This window comes from Python bivittatus, unplaced genomic scaffold (genome assembly GCF_059951505.1).
Source record: "Python bivittatus isolate LINGU-HERP-01145 unplaced genomic scaffold, Pbiv_v1 ctg000310_np1212, whole genome shotgun sequence".
Classification (NCBI taxonomy): Eukaryota; Metazoa; Chordata; class Lepidosauria; order Squamata; family Pythonidae; genus Python; species Python bivittatus.
Window position 1 is genome coordinate 101,528 of NW_028277054.1, and position 18,141 is coordinate 119,668.

The 18,141-nt window shown below is 55.8% G+C and overlaps 1 protein-coding gene across 1 annotated transcript; it reads left to right on the forward strand.

The window, feature by feature from the left end:
* The first annotated feature begins 1,671 nt into the window (after nucleotides 1–1,671).
* PRX (periaxin) lies at nucleotides 1,672–18,141 on the forward strand. The gene is made up of 5 exons (XM_007433784.3): nucleotides 1,672–1,999; nucleotides 9,364–9,505; nucleotides 10,182–10,341; nucleotides 10,609–10,802; nucleotides 11,859–18,141. Exons 2-5 carry the CDS (start codon nucleotides 9,479–9,481, stop codon nucleotides 16,983–16,985), a joined length of 5,508 nt encoding a protein of 1,835 aa, XP_007433846.1. The 5' UTR covers nucleotides 1,672–1,999; nucleotides 9,364–9,478; the 3' UTR covers nucleotides 16,986–18,141.

The window sequence follows — 18,141 nt, forward strand, 5'->3', positions numbered from 1 at the left end:
CCCAACTCCAAGAGCGCCTGGAGCCTTCCCCAGTCTTGTGGGAAGACATGGCTGAGGCGTGCTGGAAGCCTGGGCCTCTGAGCTAAATGGACCCTAACCCTTAAATCCTTCCTGGTTTCTGGGTTTGCCTGCCGGCCAGAGGACAACACTCTTAGGCCTTGGATGATGCCAGATACTCCAAATTAGCTAGGCTGCTCTCCACCCTAAACTAAGAGGAGTCCGCAAGGACACGTAGAGCAAAGAAGCAAGAACTGTGGCTGTGAAGACGGAGCCGCTGGGCCTTTGCTCAGCCCAGCCAACGTGGGCTGAAGGAAGCTGGCAGCCGGAGGCGCTGAAAGTTACCTCCTGGTCTGAGCCAGACTCTTCCACTTCTGTGACTGATGACGGCATCAGTTTCCATTCCTCTCTGCTGCTCCCGGACAATTTGGAACTTTTGATTCAAACTTCGAGAATGAAAATATCTTTTTAATTTGTAAAGCTTATTGGATAAAGGGTAGGGGGAAGAGGGCCAGGGCGCAGTCCTTTGGGGAAAGAAGGGGAAATACCTTTTTTTCATTTGCATTATTTTGGGGAAGAACCAAAACCCTCTCCTGCTCCAGACCAGCTCCTGGGTTTCTCCCATCTGAGCCTCCTTCCGGTGAGGAGACCTTGCCTTCATTGCAAGCTGCCCTGCATCGTTGCCAGGCCAAACCATCCCTGGGATGTGTCCAGGGTGGGTCTGGTTTCTCCCTACTTCACTACAGAGGGGGCAGGAGTGGCTCCTGAGGTTGGTTACTCCAGGGAGGCCTCTGCCTGGTGTTGCAGCTGCTGCAGGGGGGAGTGTAAAGGCAATACACCTTCAATCTCTGCCGGAGCTGGTGGGCTTCTCACCTTGCCCCAGGCCGATGCCTCTTTCTCACTTAGGTGGGAGGACTCCCCTTCTAATTCCAGACCCAGATTCGCCCATTGCAAACCTTGAGACTGGGACAGTTGTGGAATGGAGGCGAGGCCTCAGCCCCAGCCAGCTTGATGCAATTTCCCAGCTCTGCCAGGGCACTTCTTCACCCACCAGTGGCCCTGGCTGGGGCAGGTCCTCCTTCTTCCAATGGCCAGTTGGTTAACAGGCCTGGCTGGCTGGCTGGCTGGCTGGCTGGCCGGCCCACCCCGCCTTACAGCACATCTGAATCTGGCTTAGCGCTTCCGCTTGGCCAACGCCACCATTCTCCTTCTCTGCAAACCTTGAGGAATTCAAGGGGCTGCAGCGTGTTGCATGTTACTGTTGCTTCCAAAGGAAATGAAGTCCTTCTGACATTTCTGTTGCTATTATTTGACATACGGTATCTGTCTTTCTGTTCTGGTGAGCACCGGAGGACAAACAACATTTAAAAGCAAAAACAGAATCTAAAAAATTAAAATACATATTAACAATACAATAAGTACAAAACAGGTGCCTGGCCAAAGAGGCGCCCCTGGCATTTTGATTTCCTGAATGCTGAGGGAGCTTATTCCACTCCGTGGGCGACCCAGGCCGCACAGTCGCTCCCCTTGACAAGGGACCGGTTTGGCGCAGGACAGGCACCACTCACTTATCTGAGGCGGCCTGGTCAGAAACGACGCGCGCGCTTCTGCCCGACGAAGATGGAAGTGGGCAGCTCTGGCAGGGTCCTTTGCCGAGGGCAAGGGATGCCCGGCCCCTCCCCGGGAACTTCCGCCGCCGCCGCCGCCGCCGCCTCGCTTCAGGCGCCTTCTCCGCGCGCTCGACGGGCCTCGGAGGTGGACCTTTGTCTCGGGGAGGGAGGCGAGGGGCGGCTTCTGTCGCAACAACTCCTCTCTGGGCGGGGCCGGTTCGGACCCGGCCCGTCGCCGCCCAGGCCCTGCCCTGGCCCGGCCGCGGCCGCCTTGGACACCCACGGGATGGGGGGTCGGCCGGAGCCGCCCCCTTCCTGCTCGACCGCGCCCGGAGCGCGTCTGCCAGACCGGCGGCTGAGCTGTGGGGAGCGGAGCGCAAGAACGGGGTCGGGTAAGTCCCAGGGCGCCGACCCTTCGCGGCTTGCCTGGTTCCGCCAACCGGTCCGCTCTGCGGAGCACAGCTCCCCTGGGGACAAATCGGGGCCCCGCCTAGCTATACAGAACTGCTCTCGTCTTGTGGGAGGGGTAGGGAAGCTTCGGCTCCTCCGCCTCACCCCCCCGCCAGAGCCCCGGCGGCTTTCAGCCCCTTCCCCTGCCTGGCTCGCCGGACGCGGCCGAGCGCGAAAGAGGAGGGGTTCGCGGGGTGGGCTCCCCCCGAGCAGGCAGGTGGGCCCCGGAGACCTGCTGGCCGGAGGAGCCGGCTGCGGCGAGTCTGCAACTTGGCGGATTTTTTTCGAGCCTCTGCGCTCTTCCCGGCCGGGCCACAGGAGAGGGCGCCCCGCCAGCCCCGTCCCCTCGGACATCGGCTGGGGAGCCGGACCTTCTTGGGCTGCCCGGCGGCCCGGGAAAAGCCGTGACCGCGGAATCGGGGAAGGGGTGGGAGGGGATGAAGGACCTTGCTGAGCCTGGCCCAGCTCCATTTTGGAAAATGCCCCGGAGCCACTGGGTCCAGGGTCAGGCGCCATGAAACTTCTTCAAACCTTTGTTTGTTAGAGGGTTTTCCCCTGTCTTTTGCTGAATTCAGGGCACCAGTTCTGGGCTGCAAGAATCCCAAGGAACACCAGTGGCCACCAAGGGTTGTGGATTCTGTGTGGTTCTGGTTGTAGGTACTATAGTGGCCAGCCAGCAGGCTTTTTGCCCAGGAGACGTTGTAGCCTGAAAGACGGAGCTGCCCTCCATGCTTGGAACCTCCCTCCAGCTCGGTTGCTTCCCTCTTGTCTTGAACAGTCACATTGGTTGGGCAGCTCACCCGCTCTGCTGGATGGCGGTTAGAATTCCAGCCTGCACTTTGGAGATTCCTCATCTGGGGCTGGCAAGGGAGCATGAACTCCTTGGCTGATGTCCTGGGGAAGGAAGGAAGAGCAGCTGAGGGACAAGGGATGGAACGTTCCTGGGATTGGAAAGCATGAATATGCTTGAGTGGGCACTGGGCTTGAGTGACCATCTCTGAGCATGTGGTAGCAGCTGGCTGGGAGGCCGAGGGCATGGTCAAGCCTGTTCCTCCTGGCTTGGCCTGAGACTTTCTTCTCTGGCCCCTGCTATGCTTACCTGTAGGCAAGTTGGCAACAGGCACCTGGGTTCTGCTCATGAGTCTCCCAGGTGCTGCTTCTCCAGTTGCAAGAGGATCTACATGGCTTGTGACAACCCACACAAGGGAACTGGCAAATATTTTCATGATGGTCGTGGCAGTGGCTGCTGTTTGTGCCACTCTCTGAGAAATTGTCAGTCTCTGAGGAAAAATGTGCTTCTCCGTTAACCATATTAGTAGCCGTGCAAGCCTGCACTTCTGAGCACGTGAACCCAGGTTCTGGGTGGCAGAGCTCCTTCAGTGGCTTCTTAATTTGCCTACAGATTCAAAACAAGAAGTTACTGGTAGATATCCAGGCACAGAAGAAGTAGAGATTGAATGAGAACGGTGAGGGTCCCAGGGTGGCTTCCATTTTCTGTCAAGCAGCAATCTGATGGAAGAATCCCAGGTCCCCCTTCCCAGAGGCTGTCTGTCTGCTGAGGGCTTTTTCGAGTCTTCTGGCCTGAGAGCTGCTCATAGCCCCTTTCTGCTTATTTGTGGCACTATGGAGAGAGATTCTTCTTATCTCTGCAGCGTGTGGACAATGTTCTCTTTGCTTCCAGGAGGGGCTTGAGTTAGCAGCAATGGACTCCTCGCAAGAGGGAGCCAGAAGCTCAGCCTCCGCCACGGGTGCCTTGCTACAGAGGGACTGTGTGGACAAAACCCCCTCCTTTTGCATGTACCCAGAGTCACCCTTGTCCTCACCTTCTCCTGGGCATTAACAAAAACAGCACGGACAGACTCTGGGGCATGGGGGATCAATGCAGGGGGCAAAGATTTCTCTGGGAGGATACCTGGAATGGACTGCAGATAAGCTCTTCCTGCATTGAAAAGAGGGTACTGAGGTCCCCCCTTCCTCCTTCCATTGTCCCCATCCTGGCCACATCCTGACCGTTCTTTTCCTTTAGCGCCCTTGGCAGAGGGAACCAGTCCCACTGGCACTTCCCTGGTCCTGGGGGCTCAGAATTGCAGCCCAGCTGGCAGTGCCTGAAGAGCCCTCCTTTGCAGAGGCGGCAGCATCTGCAGAAACCCGACGGCTGCTTCCACTTGACTGCCAGTGGTGTCTTCCTACTTTGATGGGATCAAGAACTCTGCAGCCCAAGGGAGGCTCCTCAGCTCATGTTCCTGTACTGACCACCAAAGGCGAGAGTTGGCGTTCCAGCTCAGGAAAGGAGTTGGTTCCTTTTCTGGGAGCTGCTCAGACCTTGGGGAACCCCATTTTGCCTCCCTAAGGGCCCTTGCAGTTGTCCTGGCTGGTGCTTCCCCACCTGGACATTGGGGCAGTTCAGTACCATGAATGTGCTGGGGGTCGTCCAGGCCACAAGAGGAAAGGTCTTGGTACTGGTGGTCCTGTCCCAGGTCCTCCTCGGGTCCAGAAAACAAAGCTGCTAGGATGTTTGCTGTCCAGTTTTGGGGAGGAAAAAGGACTAGTTCCCACAAGACAGGGACCCCAGAAGGAGAGCCACTGGGTTTGTGGGACAGCCAGAGCCCTGGGAAGAGAGGAGAGAGCAGAGCCCAGAGGCTGCAGAGGAGCAGAGGAAAACAGGAAGCCAGGGCAGGGTGTTGGGGGATGACCAGAACCGAGACTAGAAGGGACCGACCGAGATGGGCAGGAGAGCTACAGCCGGTCCTTGAGCTGAGCATTTGGAATCGGCTCCCAGGGGCCCAAGTGCTTTGAGCGGTCATCCTTGGAGATGGACCTGGTGGCGCTGGCCTTGACGTGCAGGAGAAATGGCTCAAGGAAGAGGTTTCCCTCTTCACAGCCATGGTACGAAAACACACCAGTCCTGCTGACCGTACACCTGAAACTGCCCTGCAGGCTTAGGGTCTCTCCCAAAGCCTGCGGATGAAATGGTCTCCGCTCTGGCCTCAGCGGCCCCTCCAAGCAACCTGGGCTGGGCTTTGGAAGTCCTCCCCAGCAGCCATGTGGTGGGGAACCCCCTCAGTTCTGCGGCCTCACAGCTGAGCCTAAAAGGAACGCCTTTAATGCCCAGGGATCAAAGGCAGATTCTTCCTTCTCCCCACCTATCTGACGCTTTGTGCTTGCTCCGGCTGCTGTCACTGTAGAGCTTTTAGCTTCTGCTATCAGAGTCTGCTTTTTTAAGAAATACAAGAGAAGGCTTCTCAAAACATTACATTCTTAGCCTGCTAAGGAAAGAGGAGTTGCTTCCTCCAAGAAGGAAGGATATGTACTCTGAGCTGTGATGGAGAGCATCCGGCTTCAAGTGTTTACCCAGATCCGAACCCAGAATTAGCAACAGGATGCAGGCGTGGGATGGGCCGGGACAGCCTTTCTCAGAGGATGCTTGAGCTGAATGCCCTCATCACCAGCCAGCATGTTCCTTAAATCATGGGAATGACCAGTCTTTCTTCCAGAGAATGAAATTGGCTGGGTGGATGGAAATATGGCATGAGGTCTTTGGGAGCAGCCCCCAATTCTGGCAATCTCTCCTGAAGGAGAAAGTTCTCTTTCCTTTATTTCATTTTTGCTCCTTTTGACATCTGAGATGTTAATATGTCTTTGATTTTACAATTTTGTTCTGCTCTTGATTTTCACAGCTCAAGAGTCCTTTGGGATTGGAGGACTCTCCTAGCAGCAGGCCCTGCTCAGACATCGCCACTACCACTGTGTGGTCTGGTGTAGCCCCTATATGCTTGCTCCCCCAGCTCAGTTTGATTTTGCTTGTGGATCCCCCTCCCCCCAAGAGTGTGAGCCCATCTTGCCTTGCACCTCCCAAATCTTGGGGTCCTGTAATCTGGCCAGGGCAAGGGTGCCCTCAAGGGACAGGTGAATGAAGCAGGGGAGGGAGCTGAAGGAATGTAGATGGAAGTCCAGCATGAATGCATAACAGGCACAGCGATCTTGGGAGATCAGTCTCCTTCTGGAATTTGGGCCAATCTCCAAAGTGTTTGGGCCTGGGGGGAGTCTTCTGAAATGACATCTAGCCTTGATCCTCTACAGGTAGGCTGGCTCACTTTTCCTGGGATCTCTCTGCTATGTGGAACTGCTGCCTCGGCCTTGGTTCTGCTCTGGCCCCCCTCGAGTTTTGCTGAGCCTACAGAATGCCTGGCATTCTCCCCCAACCTTGCAGCAGCATGCGGCTGGTGATGCTCGGCCCATGAATGGAGGGAGGAGGGACCTGAACAAGCCACCAATTCTCTTGCTTCCGAGTGGGAGCACCTCTCCTGCTGTGTCTTCTGTTCAGAAGCGGGGGGGGGGGGGCTGAGCCTCTGGGGGCTCTTGAAGGTGCCTCAGGGCTGCACTGTAGCTGGCTTAGGGACTGGGGAGATCTTTACCTGGCCCCAGCCTGGCACTCTGGGCCTCGTTGGGTCCAGCTTTAATTTGCTGTACGTGCTTTGGGAAGCTTGGCTTCGCTCTTGCCTGGCTCCAGCATGCTTGAGAGACTTAGTGGTTGTGCTGTTTGCCAAAGAGGTAACTTGGATCCGTGCCAAAAAGGCCTCCAAGGGCTGTGTCCAACTCCCAAAGAAGTGCAGGGGGCCACCCTTGCCCCGAGGGGCTTCCCAGAGGGATCTGGCTGAGCCTTGCAGGAAGTGGCTTATGGGGCCCATGGAACGCCGTGGGCCCAATTGGCTGAGGCACTCAAACCCTGCAGCTTCCTGCCTGGCCCTTTTGCAGCCCCAAAAGCTTACACAAACACCTGCTGGTGGCCTCTGGCATGCCTGCCCCAAGCCCTGCCAGGGCTTCCTTCTGCCTGTCCTGAGCCAGCTGATCACGGCCCTGCATTGCGCCCTCTCATCTCCATTTGTCCTCTCCAGGTTGGTCCTCTGAGTTGCGCTGCATGCCCAAGCACTCTTGAACACGCTGCTTGGCCAAAGGTGCTCCTGAGGGAGGCTGAGTCCGGTTGCACCCGGGCCCTCTCCTGCTCCGTAGCTGCTATGGGAGGAGCCCTGGGCCCCCTTCCCCCACCGGGCTCTGAAGAGGCGTTGAGGAATTGTCCTTGGAATGCTGGCAATGCCCAGGGGCCTGGCCGAGGCTCAGTGCCCCTTTGTCTTCCCAGGCCTGGGAATGTGTGGCACAGAGCCCTGACCTTTTGGGGAATGTTGTGGCGTGGGTCCCCGGTGTCCAGCGTGGGAATGAAATGCCCTGCACTAGCAGGAGCATGGGTTCCGACAGGGCTGGTCTGGGGGAGCGTAGCTGATGCACGGGGTGGGCGGGGAGGGCTGCTCCTAAGGCACCGTGGGGCAGGAACCCGGCCCCCTTTTCCAGAAGCTGCCTTCCTGTCCATGCCATAAGCTGAGGTCCCAAAGGCGGGTGGGTAGGAAGCCTTCCCATTGGCTCCCCCTTCCCAGATAGAAGGAATAACAAGCGGTCCTAAGCCTTATGTGCCCCCCCAAGCTACTGCCAAATTATCATTTTCAACATGACTGAGAGCTGTTGTTGTTGTTACCTGTATAGCTCCCAATGACTCTGGACAGTACACACATTTACATAATAACAGTACCTAAAATAATTGTCCGAGGTGTGGTACAAATCAGGCAGAGTTGTTGCAAAATTCTGTCCAACAGTTAGTTTGCAGGTTATCAGCCAGGACAGTATTCAAATGTTAACAACTAAGAGAAACCCAGTACAACAGCTATTCATTCACATTAGGACCACATCCTGTAACACAGCCAAGCACATGTACATCCGTAACAGGCACTAGATGCAAAGGGAGCGATGACATTAACTGTATTTAAGTCATATAATTTGGTAAACAGGGGAAATCGAATTCAGGGTTGGTTTGCCTTGCCCTGGCCACGTTTCTGTTGCTTGAAAGCCGAGCCGGGCTTCCAGCCCAAGCAAGGTCGGCTGAGGCTTGGGGGAGCACTAGGGCTTCCTGTCAGCCCAGCAGGTGGGGGACGCCCAGGCAAAGGAGGCGGCATTTCACAAACGCCCCGTTGTCTCGTGGCTCGCGTTCAAGCAGAGCAGCCCCCAACCCAGCGCCGACCAGTAGGAAAGGAGGCAAAAGTGCCCGTGGTTCGGGGGAGGGTGGCCGCAGAGCGTCCCTGGCCCACGGAGGGTTTTGTTTCTGCAGCTCTGCAGCCACGGACTAGAAAGAAGCCCAAACTGGCTCACCGCCCCCTACGTTTGGCTCCCAATTCTGCGGGGATGGCTACGGCAACACGTCAGGCGGCTTCGGAGACTCGATGGGCCCTGCAAGCTGGGAATAGCACACTTGGCTTCCCTCTTCCAGGGGGTGTGCAGGGGGTCGGTCTGCCTGCCCACCTGCCAAAACCAGGACAGAGCGAGACTGCACTGGGCATGGGGGAGAAGCCCACCAAGGGAAGGCTGAGTTCAGAAACAGGCTGGATTCGGCCGGGGGGCTGAGTGGGCAGCGGCTCTGAAGGTTGCTGACGCCTCCGTTCTCTGCCCCCTGCTTGCGGGACCTAGACCTGAGCTTTCTGGAGGGGTAGAAGGGATTCCAGGCGCCAGGCATTCTCTGCGCCTCTCGCCTCCTTCCCTTGGCATTTATCGTTCCTTGTGGCTGGCAGGGGAGGGTGGATTCCTGCTGGAGCCAGCGGAAGCTTCCTTCACTCCGGGGCTTCCATGTGCCACCCTTTCCTTTGCCCCACCACCCCCAGCTAAGTCTCTAGGGAATTAACGGCCGGTCAGCTCCAGGCATCTGCGAGTTCTCTTCCTGAAGAGAGCTGCAAGTTTGCAGGACTGCTCTTACCCTGGGGGCACCTGGAGGAGGGTGATGGGTGGCGAGGCCACTCCATGACAAGCAGTACACACTTGCTATTGCTGGGGAGGGGGAGGTTTTAGCCCCCCCAGCAATCATGCTGAAGGTGGCTTTTGCTCCCTGTTCTTAGTGGGGGGCCGAGGGACACGTTCCCTTGCTGATTCGGCCCCGCTGCAGTCAAAGGTGGTTCCCCAGGTGGGAGGAAGAAGAGGAGAGGGGAAGGGAATTCTTTCCGAGGGGGAGGAGGGCTTTCGTCACGTGTGGGAGGAGGCAATGGGGAGGGCCAAGGGTACTTTTGGGTGATTCAGGCTGGCTGTGCAGCTTCAGGAAAGCAAGTTCACGCCCCAGCATCACTGTTCAAGTTGAGGGCAGAAGAGATACAGGACGTGGGTTTGCTCAGCACCCTTGCAGAGGAGGTGGCCTGTGGCTCCCTGTTGTTCTTCTGCCGTTTGAAGAGCCTCCGCCAAGGGTGGCCTCTGTCTGAGACTCTCCATCCCCTTCCAGGCCTAGAAAGAGAAACTTCATGTGGTGCTAAAGTGGGTCCTCCTGAGCAAAGGCAGAAGCCAGGGAGGAGGTCCTGAAGTGGAGTGGAGCGGCCTTCTGCCACCACTGCCCCAAGATGGCGGCGCAACTCGTTGCAATGGAGGTGAGCGCGGTGGGAGGACACTGAGCTGCAGAGCTCTGCCTACAGTAGGGGACCTCTGAATCGGGGGCCTGTGTTTTATTCCCCCCCAAGGGCCCCTGTGCCTTGATACCTAGGGTAAGAACCCCAAGGAGGGCCCCAGCCGAGCTGAGCAAGTGAAGCCGAGCTCAGAGAGAGGCGGTGTGGCTGGGGCACTGTCCCCTCTTCACCCCTGCCTGGACCCATGCACAGATGGTGGGTGGCTTTGAGGGGTCCTTTGGCAAGTCTGACGTGCTCTCTCCTGCCTTCTGTGGGAATCAACACTGAGCAGGTGTACCTGGCAGGACAGGTAAACCAGCTTTGCCAGGGGAAGGGGTCTGCTTCAGCTCCGCAACTGCTATCCAATAGGCACGCTGTTGGGACAAGCTTCCCCCCCTGCATTCCTCCTCCCTTCTCCTCCTCCCATCTGCCTTCCCCACTCCTGCCCCTGCAAACAATATTCCAGGTGTTTTTGTTTATACCACTTTGATTTACAAGCAGCATCAATTATACAAACAAGCATAAAAAGAGTCCTCCAGAATAGCCAGTTTTTATCCGAGCTCAGGTCCATGGCAAATTTAGTAGGGAGACCCCCTCATCCTTCAGGCTTAGACCAGGAAGCAAGGAAGCAAACAACTGACTGATTCTTCTTTCTCTGCAGAAGACCATTGAGGCCTCCGAGCTGCTGGAGATGGTGGTTGAGACAGAAGCAGAAGCCGGGGCCAGGGGGCTGAGGGTGGCTGGTGGAGGGAAGCAAGGCCTTTTTGTGAAGGATGTGCTGAAGGACTCCCCGGCGGCTCGAGTGCTGAGCCTTCAGGAAGGTGAGGGATCCAGAAGGGCCCACCTCTGGGTAGACAGAGACTGGGAATGGGGGGGCAGAGCAAGACGATGGCACTGCCTTGCCCTGGTGCTTTGGCGAGGTCAGACCTTTCTGCTCTGGTACCTTAAAAGGCTGCTTTCATGAGAGAGGAGTTGCTATGTCACTTGTGGGCTGCCTCATTGCCAGTAGACCTTTGGAACCAGGAGGGCTAAAACAAGAGCCTGCAAGGATGCCTGTTACATCCTCCCCGCCATCTTGCAATTTGCAGGGGATCAGCTCCTGAGTGCCAGAGTTTTCTTTGACAACATAAAGTATGAAGACGCCTTGCAGATCCTCAAGTGCGCTGAACCCTACAAAATCTCCTTCTGCCTGAAGCGGGTGGTTCCCAGTGCAGATGTCTCCCGCAAACCTGGAACCAGTACCTTTGAAGTGAGAGGCCCCAAAGCCAAGATGGCCAAGCTGGTAAGTGACTCTGACACCGCTGTGTGTCTGCGGCTCTGCTGTACCTCAGGGACCCAGACTTTGTTGGAGGGCTCCTCTCTGCATGGCAGCAAGCCCAGGGAGGGTGAGGTGGTGGCCTCAGACCAAGGCTGAGGTGGAAAAAAAAAGGACCACGGGATCCATCCACTACTCTTTGCTTAAGGCCTCCATGGCCAGAGTGCAAGTCAGAGGGGAAACTGGGGGAAACGGGTTTTGTCAGGCTTCTCTTGGCAGACACGAGAACTGGAAACCCAGGCAGTCATCCAAGGCTGTAGATCTCTGGTAAGTAAGTTTATTGCAGGACTAAGAAATCCATTAAGGGATAATTCCAGCAGTGGCTGCATCTAAAATGCAAGCTGCATTTATAACAGAATCTAGATTCAATTCTGCTTTTTTCTCCCACCTGCATGGTGCAACAGGCTAGAGGCCTCACACTTGAGAGAGGAGGAATGGTTGCTGTCTGCCCCCTGTTACGGCATGGGACTAATCCAGAGTAGGCTCTCACAGTTCTCCTCCTCATGCACTACTGACGGGTTTCCTGATGATGGATGAGGCCGAACTGTTCAGCTTGATGCAGGACATTTGCTCATTTTTCTCCCCAGCAGACCTGTCTGCAAGTTATTGTTTGCTTCCCAACCTTCCTCCTTCCTTCAAGCAGTTCAGAAAGATTGGTTGGACCATCTTCCTTCTTCTGTTTTGTCCCTAGAGTCACCCTGCATAATAGGGAAAGCTGGGAGAGTGCCCAAAGAAGGGTGCGTCCTGACTTTCCCTGGGTCTCATGGCTTGAGGAACTGGTGTCTGGAACCTCTTGCCCCTGGCCTGTTAATTGTAAAGGCAGAGGAGCACCCGGCTATGAAAATGTTGTTGTTTTTTAACTGGACCACTTAGAAGAGTGATTTCTGTGTGAGACTGACGAAGAGGCCTGTGAAAATGCATGGGTCTGTGTACTTCCACCCCAGAAGTAACCATGTTTCTCACTTAGATCTCAATGTGATGAGACAGCTGAGACGCTTATAGCTCTGGTTCTTCTCTCCCCAGAACATCCAGAGTCTCTCCTCCCTGAAAAGGAGGAAGAAGAAGAAGAAGAGGGTGATGGTGAAGAGCCTGCAGGAGACAGAGGCACATGGCTCGGAGGACCTGGCATCCGGGAAACTTGAGATCACCCCGGTTGATGTGGAGTTCTCCCTCCCCAAGTTCTCTAAACTGCGCAAGGCCAAGAGTGCTGGAGAGGTGGCAGTGGCTGAGCCAAGCCCAGACATTTCTCTGAAGTTGTCCTCCCTGGAGACAAAGCGACACAAACTGAAGTTCCCCCGGCTGAAGGTCAAGGAAGCAGCGGCTGCAAGAATGGAGGAAGCAGTGGCCCGCCTTGACATGGGCCTGCCCAAAGTTGGCGTGGAGTTGAAAGAAGCAGGCAAAGGAGGAGTGGAGGGGAAGACATTTCGATTCACCATCCCTTTTCCCAAAACAAAGAAGCCCAAGGAAGAAGCAGGGGCAAAAATGGAAATGGGATTCCAAGCACCACAGGTAGAATTAAGTCTCCCTCTGCCTAAAATGGGGCCTGATGATGAGTCTCTTAAGGCCGGCACCAAAGGTGAAAGGATCCCAGAATCTCAGTTTGGTTTGGCCAAAGTGGAGGCTGCCCTGCCCAAAGTAAGTGCCAGTGCTCTGGAGATCCACGAAGGTGTTCTCCAAGCTGGGCTGAAGCTCCCTACAGCAGAAGTGGTAGCTCCCAAAGTAGATGTAGACTTGGCTCTGCCCAAATTGGAGTGTGTTGCTCCAGAGGTTGCCCCTAAGAGGGAGGGGTTCAGAATCAAAGTCCCCAAGTTTGGGATCTCTGCTGAGGAAGCAGAACTGAAGCTACCCTTGATGAAGGCTCCTGCCCTGGAGATGGCCCTGGGAGAAAGTAGAGAAAAAGCTGAAGATTTAGAGGACAAGCTGAAACCAGGAGTTTCAATGCCTTCTCTGGAGGTGGTAGCTCCTGGAGTGGATCTAGAGCTCCCCTTGCCCAAGGGGAAGACAGACATGGAAAGCCCTGAAATCTCAGTGAAAGTTCCCTCGGTCAGGCTACCCAAACTGGGCTCCAAAGCCCAAGAAGAAGGGGAAGGCAAACTGCCCCAGGTAGAAATCAGCATTGGGAAACTGGAAAGCCCCAAGGCAGACAAAATGAAAGGCTCCATAATTCAGATACCTAGTCTGGAGATTTCCCTGATGGAGCAGCAGTTGGAGAGTGAAGAGGTAGCCAGAGTGGCAGATGATAGTAAAGTGAAATTCCCTGAGATGAGGATGCCCTCTCTTGGCATCTCTGCCCCCAAAGTCCAGGATATTGCCTTTCCCAAGGCAATGGGGGATTTGGCTGCCCCTTGTGGAAGGGCAAAGCCCAAGGAGGCTGCAGAAGGGGCTGGATTTAAGTTTCAGATGCCCCAAATATCACTCCCCAAATTTGATCTCCCTGTCAAGGCAGCCCCTTCCCCACCTCCAGTCCATGTCAAAATGCTGAAGCCAGAAGGAGACGTTGGGGCAAAGGTCAACCTCCCAAAGGTGGATTTTTCCTTGTCTGCAGTGAAGATGCCAGGTGTGCAACTTCCTAAAGTACCAAAGCCAGAGCTGGACATCTCCGTTGAGAAGCCAAAGGTTGAGGTGACTGTTCCTCCAGCTCGGCTGAGCTTTCCATCTGCAACTGTGCCTGCACTAGATATTGAGTTGCCGAAAGTTGGGGTTGAGCTGGATTTGGCGAAGGCTGAAAGAGATACTTCCGAGCAGGTGCCCAAAGCCCATGAGGTCACACTGGAGACTGTGGGCAAAGGGTTAGGGATAGAAATCAGCATTCCAAAGTGTCAGATGACCCAGCCTGAGTTGGAGCCAAGGATGAGGGCCATTGAAGGGCCAACCGTCACTGAGGTGGTAGCCAGAATCCCTAAAGTGGACCTTGCTTTTGAGAAACAGCCAGCAGACACTGAAGGGGCAGAGCCTGATCTAGAGATGAAGGGGAAACTGTGGCCAAAGACTGACCTAGAAGTGGGAGGCTTTGCTCCAGGGGCCAAAATGAAGCTGCCAACTGTAGAGATCCCAGCAGTAAGTCTCCCCGAGATGACTGTTGAGAGTCAGGCCAAGCTGAAGTCATCTCGATTTTCTCTCTCCAAATTCGGCATTTCTGGGCCCAAAGTCTGGAGCAAAACAAGCCCAGAAGTTTCGGTGTCTGAAGTGGAGGGTGCAGAAGCTGCTGACCTGGGTTCAAGACTGAAATTTCCAAAGTTTGGGATCTCTTTCCCAAGATCAAAACGGGGAGCAGAGGTAGAAGATGCCAAATTAGCCCTTGAGGCTGAAGGGCAAGTACCCAAGGAAAGGCTTGACAAAACTACTGAGAGCAGAATGAAGTTGCCCATGGTGGATGTGGATATTGGCCATCCACAAGGCAAGGAAGAATGGTCTGGCATGGATGGGGAGGGAGCCCCTCTTGAGCTCCCAGGTGTCAAGTTTAAAGGGCCAAAATTCTCTCTGCCCAGGTTCGGGGGCAAAGGCAAGGAGGAAGAGTGGGGTTCCCTAGAGAGTGGGGAGGGAAAGCTGCAAGGTGGCAAGGAGGGTTTAGCGGGGCGGGCAGAGCCCCAGACGCTGGAGAAGAGTGCCAAGGCTTCCAAGTTCCGGGTAGCTTCTCTTGGCCTGATGAGAAGAGAGGTGGAGGGCAAAGCCAAGAAAGTCTCTGGAAGCCCAAAGGAGGAGCCAAGAAGTAAGCTTGGGAAGATGCCCAAACTGAAGCATTCCTCCCTAAAGGCAGAAGAGGGTAAAGGGAAGTTCCACCTTCCGGCTCCACAGCTGGACGTGAAAGTCCTCCCCCAGGCAGAGCTCCCAAAGCCTGGCGCCAGAGCCGAAACAGGGCTGATCTCAGAGCTGGAGAGCCCCAGCTTCAGGGTTCAGCTGCCATCAGTGGAGATTGCTGTGCCGAGTCCCAAAACTGAAGGGGAGGTGACTCTGGAGAAGCTGGCAGTAGATGTATCCAGGGCGGAGACCCAGTGCCACGAGGGAGAGCTTAAGATCCTCAGGGTGCCTTCTGTTGATGTGTCTGCTCCCACGCTAGAGCTGGATATTGGTTTGCCCATGGCTGGTAAAGAGGAGGGCATCCTACTGGCAGCCCCGAGCACAGATGCCAAGATCAAGCTGCCAAAGGCGGAGCTGGCAAAGCTGGGGAAGGGTGAGGATGGTGGGACAGAGGCAGCCATGCAGCTGCTTGGGCACAGGCTTGGCTTTGGGAAAGAAGGAGAGAAAGACCTAGCAGGGGTGGCTGAAGCCTCCGCACTGGGCACCAAGATACGGCTGCCCAAAGTGGACATTTCCTTGCCCAAAGCCTGGATGTCAGATGTGGAACTGCCTCTGGGTAAGGTGGAGCTTGGCCTGGAAGGACCAGAAGCAAAGTTCAATAAGTCTTCAGCAGGGCTGCCAAAATTCAGCACCCCAAAAGTGAAACCACCTGAGCTAGAGCTGGATGTGAGTCTGGAGGGAGGAATGATGCCCAAGGTCAAAGTAGGTGCTCCTTCAGTGAAGTGGCCCCAATTTGGGACCCCTGGCTCAGAGGGAGAAGGGGAGGGTGAGGAGAATTTGCCCAGGGTCCCCCAACTGGAGCTGAAAGCTCCCAAACTCAGAGGAAGCACCGAGGCCTTGAGCTCCGAAACTGGGGCAAAAGAAGGCAAATACAAGATGCCCGCTTTACCTCTTGGCCTTGGCAAGTTGGAAACGGAAGCTGGGATGGGAACCGATGAGAGCAAATTCAAGCTGAAGCTCCCATCCCTGAGCATCTCCAAACCAGATGTTGAGTTAAGCATAGATACCCAGCCCCTCTGCCCCCCTGCCGAGGAGCCAGAACTTACCTTCAAAATACCCCAGGTTGCTTTGCCTGAGATCAGATTCTCTGCGGAGCAGGAGGAGGAAAAAGAGGCCAGGGTGGAAGCAGGGAAAGTGGCAGGCATGGCAGATCTGGAGGTGGATGTGGGAGGGCTGGAGGGCATGCTGAAGATGCCCAAAATTGGTATGCCAGCATTTGGGGCAATAGGCACCAAGGGGGGCACGGAGACCACTACTCAAAGTCAGAGGGGTGCAGGTGGGGGAGGTCTGGAAGGGAATAAATCTGTTTTTAAGGTCCCTGGCTTGGAAATTTCCACACCAAGTCTCAAAACTCATGCTGAATATGAAGTGGAGGGGGCCCATATCCGGCAGAGAGGCCCCTTAGATCTGGAAGGTCCTGGCAGGGATGGCTGGAAGAGGACAGAAGATCACTCTAACGCAGAAGCAGGGAAGCGATACAAGGTGAAAATTCCCAAGTTTGGCCTCTTCCTGCCCAAGGCAGGGCTGGAGGCTCCAGAGGGCCTTGCAGGGGAGGAGGCAGAAGCCAAGAGGGGCCTCCTGGCCTTGGGGAGGCCCAAGGAGAAGGGCACGGAGGGTTCTTCGGAGCTCCTCAAGAGAGAAGAGGAGAGCGAGGCCAAGCGTGCGAGGGCCAAACTCAAGCCGAAGCCGACCTTCGGGCTCTCCCTCTCCAAGCCAAAACTGGGAGCTGAACTCAACGGTGAAGTAGAGGAGGTTTCCTCCAAGCTGAAGGTGCCCAAGCTGGGCTTTTCCAAGGCGGAGGTGGCCACCCAGCTCAACGGAGAGAGGGTGGAAGTGCTGCTCCAGGAGGGGGCAAGCAAGCTGGGTAAAATCCGGCTGCCCCAGGTGGAACTCTTGTCTCCTTCCAAGGTGGCAGAGACTGACCCAGAGCTGAACCTCAAGCTGGTGAAGGCAGACGAGGCCAAGGAGGAAGCCCACCGTGGCTCCACCATTTCCACAGCCCTCAAGGCTGCCAAGTTCAAGTCCCCTAGAATCACGCTGTCCGGCTTCAAGAAGCGAAATGGGGAGTTGGCCCCCGAGGCCACACTTGCTCCCCTGCCCCACATGGAGACGGGGTCTTTGGGAACCCCCACCAAAGGGGAGTCGTCCACCAAGTTCAGATTTCCCAAACTGGCATTAAGCTCCAGATCCCAAGGGGTGCTGGAGATCTCTGAGCACCAGCAGGACCAGGGGGGGCTGAACTTCAGGCTACCTGCTGTGGCTTTCTCTGCAGAGAGCAGCCCTCATGAGGTAGCAGAGGACCCCAGGAGGCCTGGGGAGAAGGAAGCAGCCGCAGCCGCTGCTGCTCTCTGAAAAAGCTTGCTCCCTGGCCTGGCTCATGCTGTGCAATGTCCAGCACTAACCGTGAGGGGGCAGGCCTTGGCAGCGTGAGGGGCGGCTGGCTGGCACAGGTCTTGGGACGCCTCTCTGATGGGGGCTTCCTGTTTTAACTGCCCCTTCACCATGGCCCTTCACTGGAGGTCTCGTTCTCTCACGGCAGATCAGTGGGGAGAGAGCCCTGGCCGTGCCTTAAGACAGGAAGCCTCTTCATTCCGTCCCAGTCCCCCAAGGGATGCAGATCTGGCAAGCCCCTGTTGGGCACTGCCTGCCTCCCACTCTGTATCTCGGGGCACGGCATTCCATTTGGGATAGGGCACGCCAAAAGGAGTTAACTCCCTCTTTCCATTAGAAGACAGGCCGCCGCCACCACCTGCAGCTCCTTTTGTAACACTAACTTTAGAATTGGGGGGGGGGGAGGAAGACTTCTGGTGGATGGTGTTCAGCGAGGAAGCAGCTGTGGTTGCTCCAGGGGATCCTTTCTGAACCTCCTTTGCAAAAGGGGGCTTTAGGTCAGGCGATCAGCCGCGCATGCTGGTTTGTCGCAGGGAACATCTCCGAGGTTGGAAAGCTTAAGCAGTAGCGCTAGGTGCCACGAACAAGGGGCATGCCCCCTTCTGGAACAGCCCTCTTCCCCCCTGTGCTGGGCTGGGGCGGTCATAAAGCTAAGGGCACACTGGGCCTGTGGGGACCAAAGGGCTGGCAAGGGGAGGGGGGCTCCGCTGCCTTAGCTCGGGACTCCGCCCCCCCCGGTGGTCTTCCTCTCTTCTTGTCAAAAGGGATAATCCTGGGAATGGCCCACCGGTGACTTCCTTTCAAAGGGAAGGGGGCACTTGCACTGGGAAGGGCACTGGCTGTGCAGTTTAGGCAGCAGCGGTGGGGGCTCTCCCCATTCTTGGGTGAAGATGGGGCAGAAATTATTCCATGTGGCTCTGAATGTACAGAAACCTTTTAGTCTAGCGTTTAACCAACATGGCTTGCTGTAATGGCCTTTTTAAAAAACTAAAACGTCTGATAACTGCTTCTTTCCCAGATTATGTGCTGAGTTTTTCTAAATAGAGAATTCACACTATCTCTGATAGCTGCTTGTTTTTTACCCTGGGATTGAATAAAAATTAATCTGTGAACTACT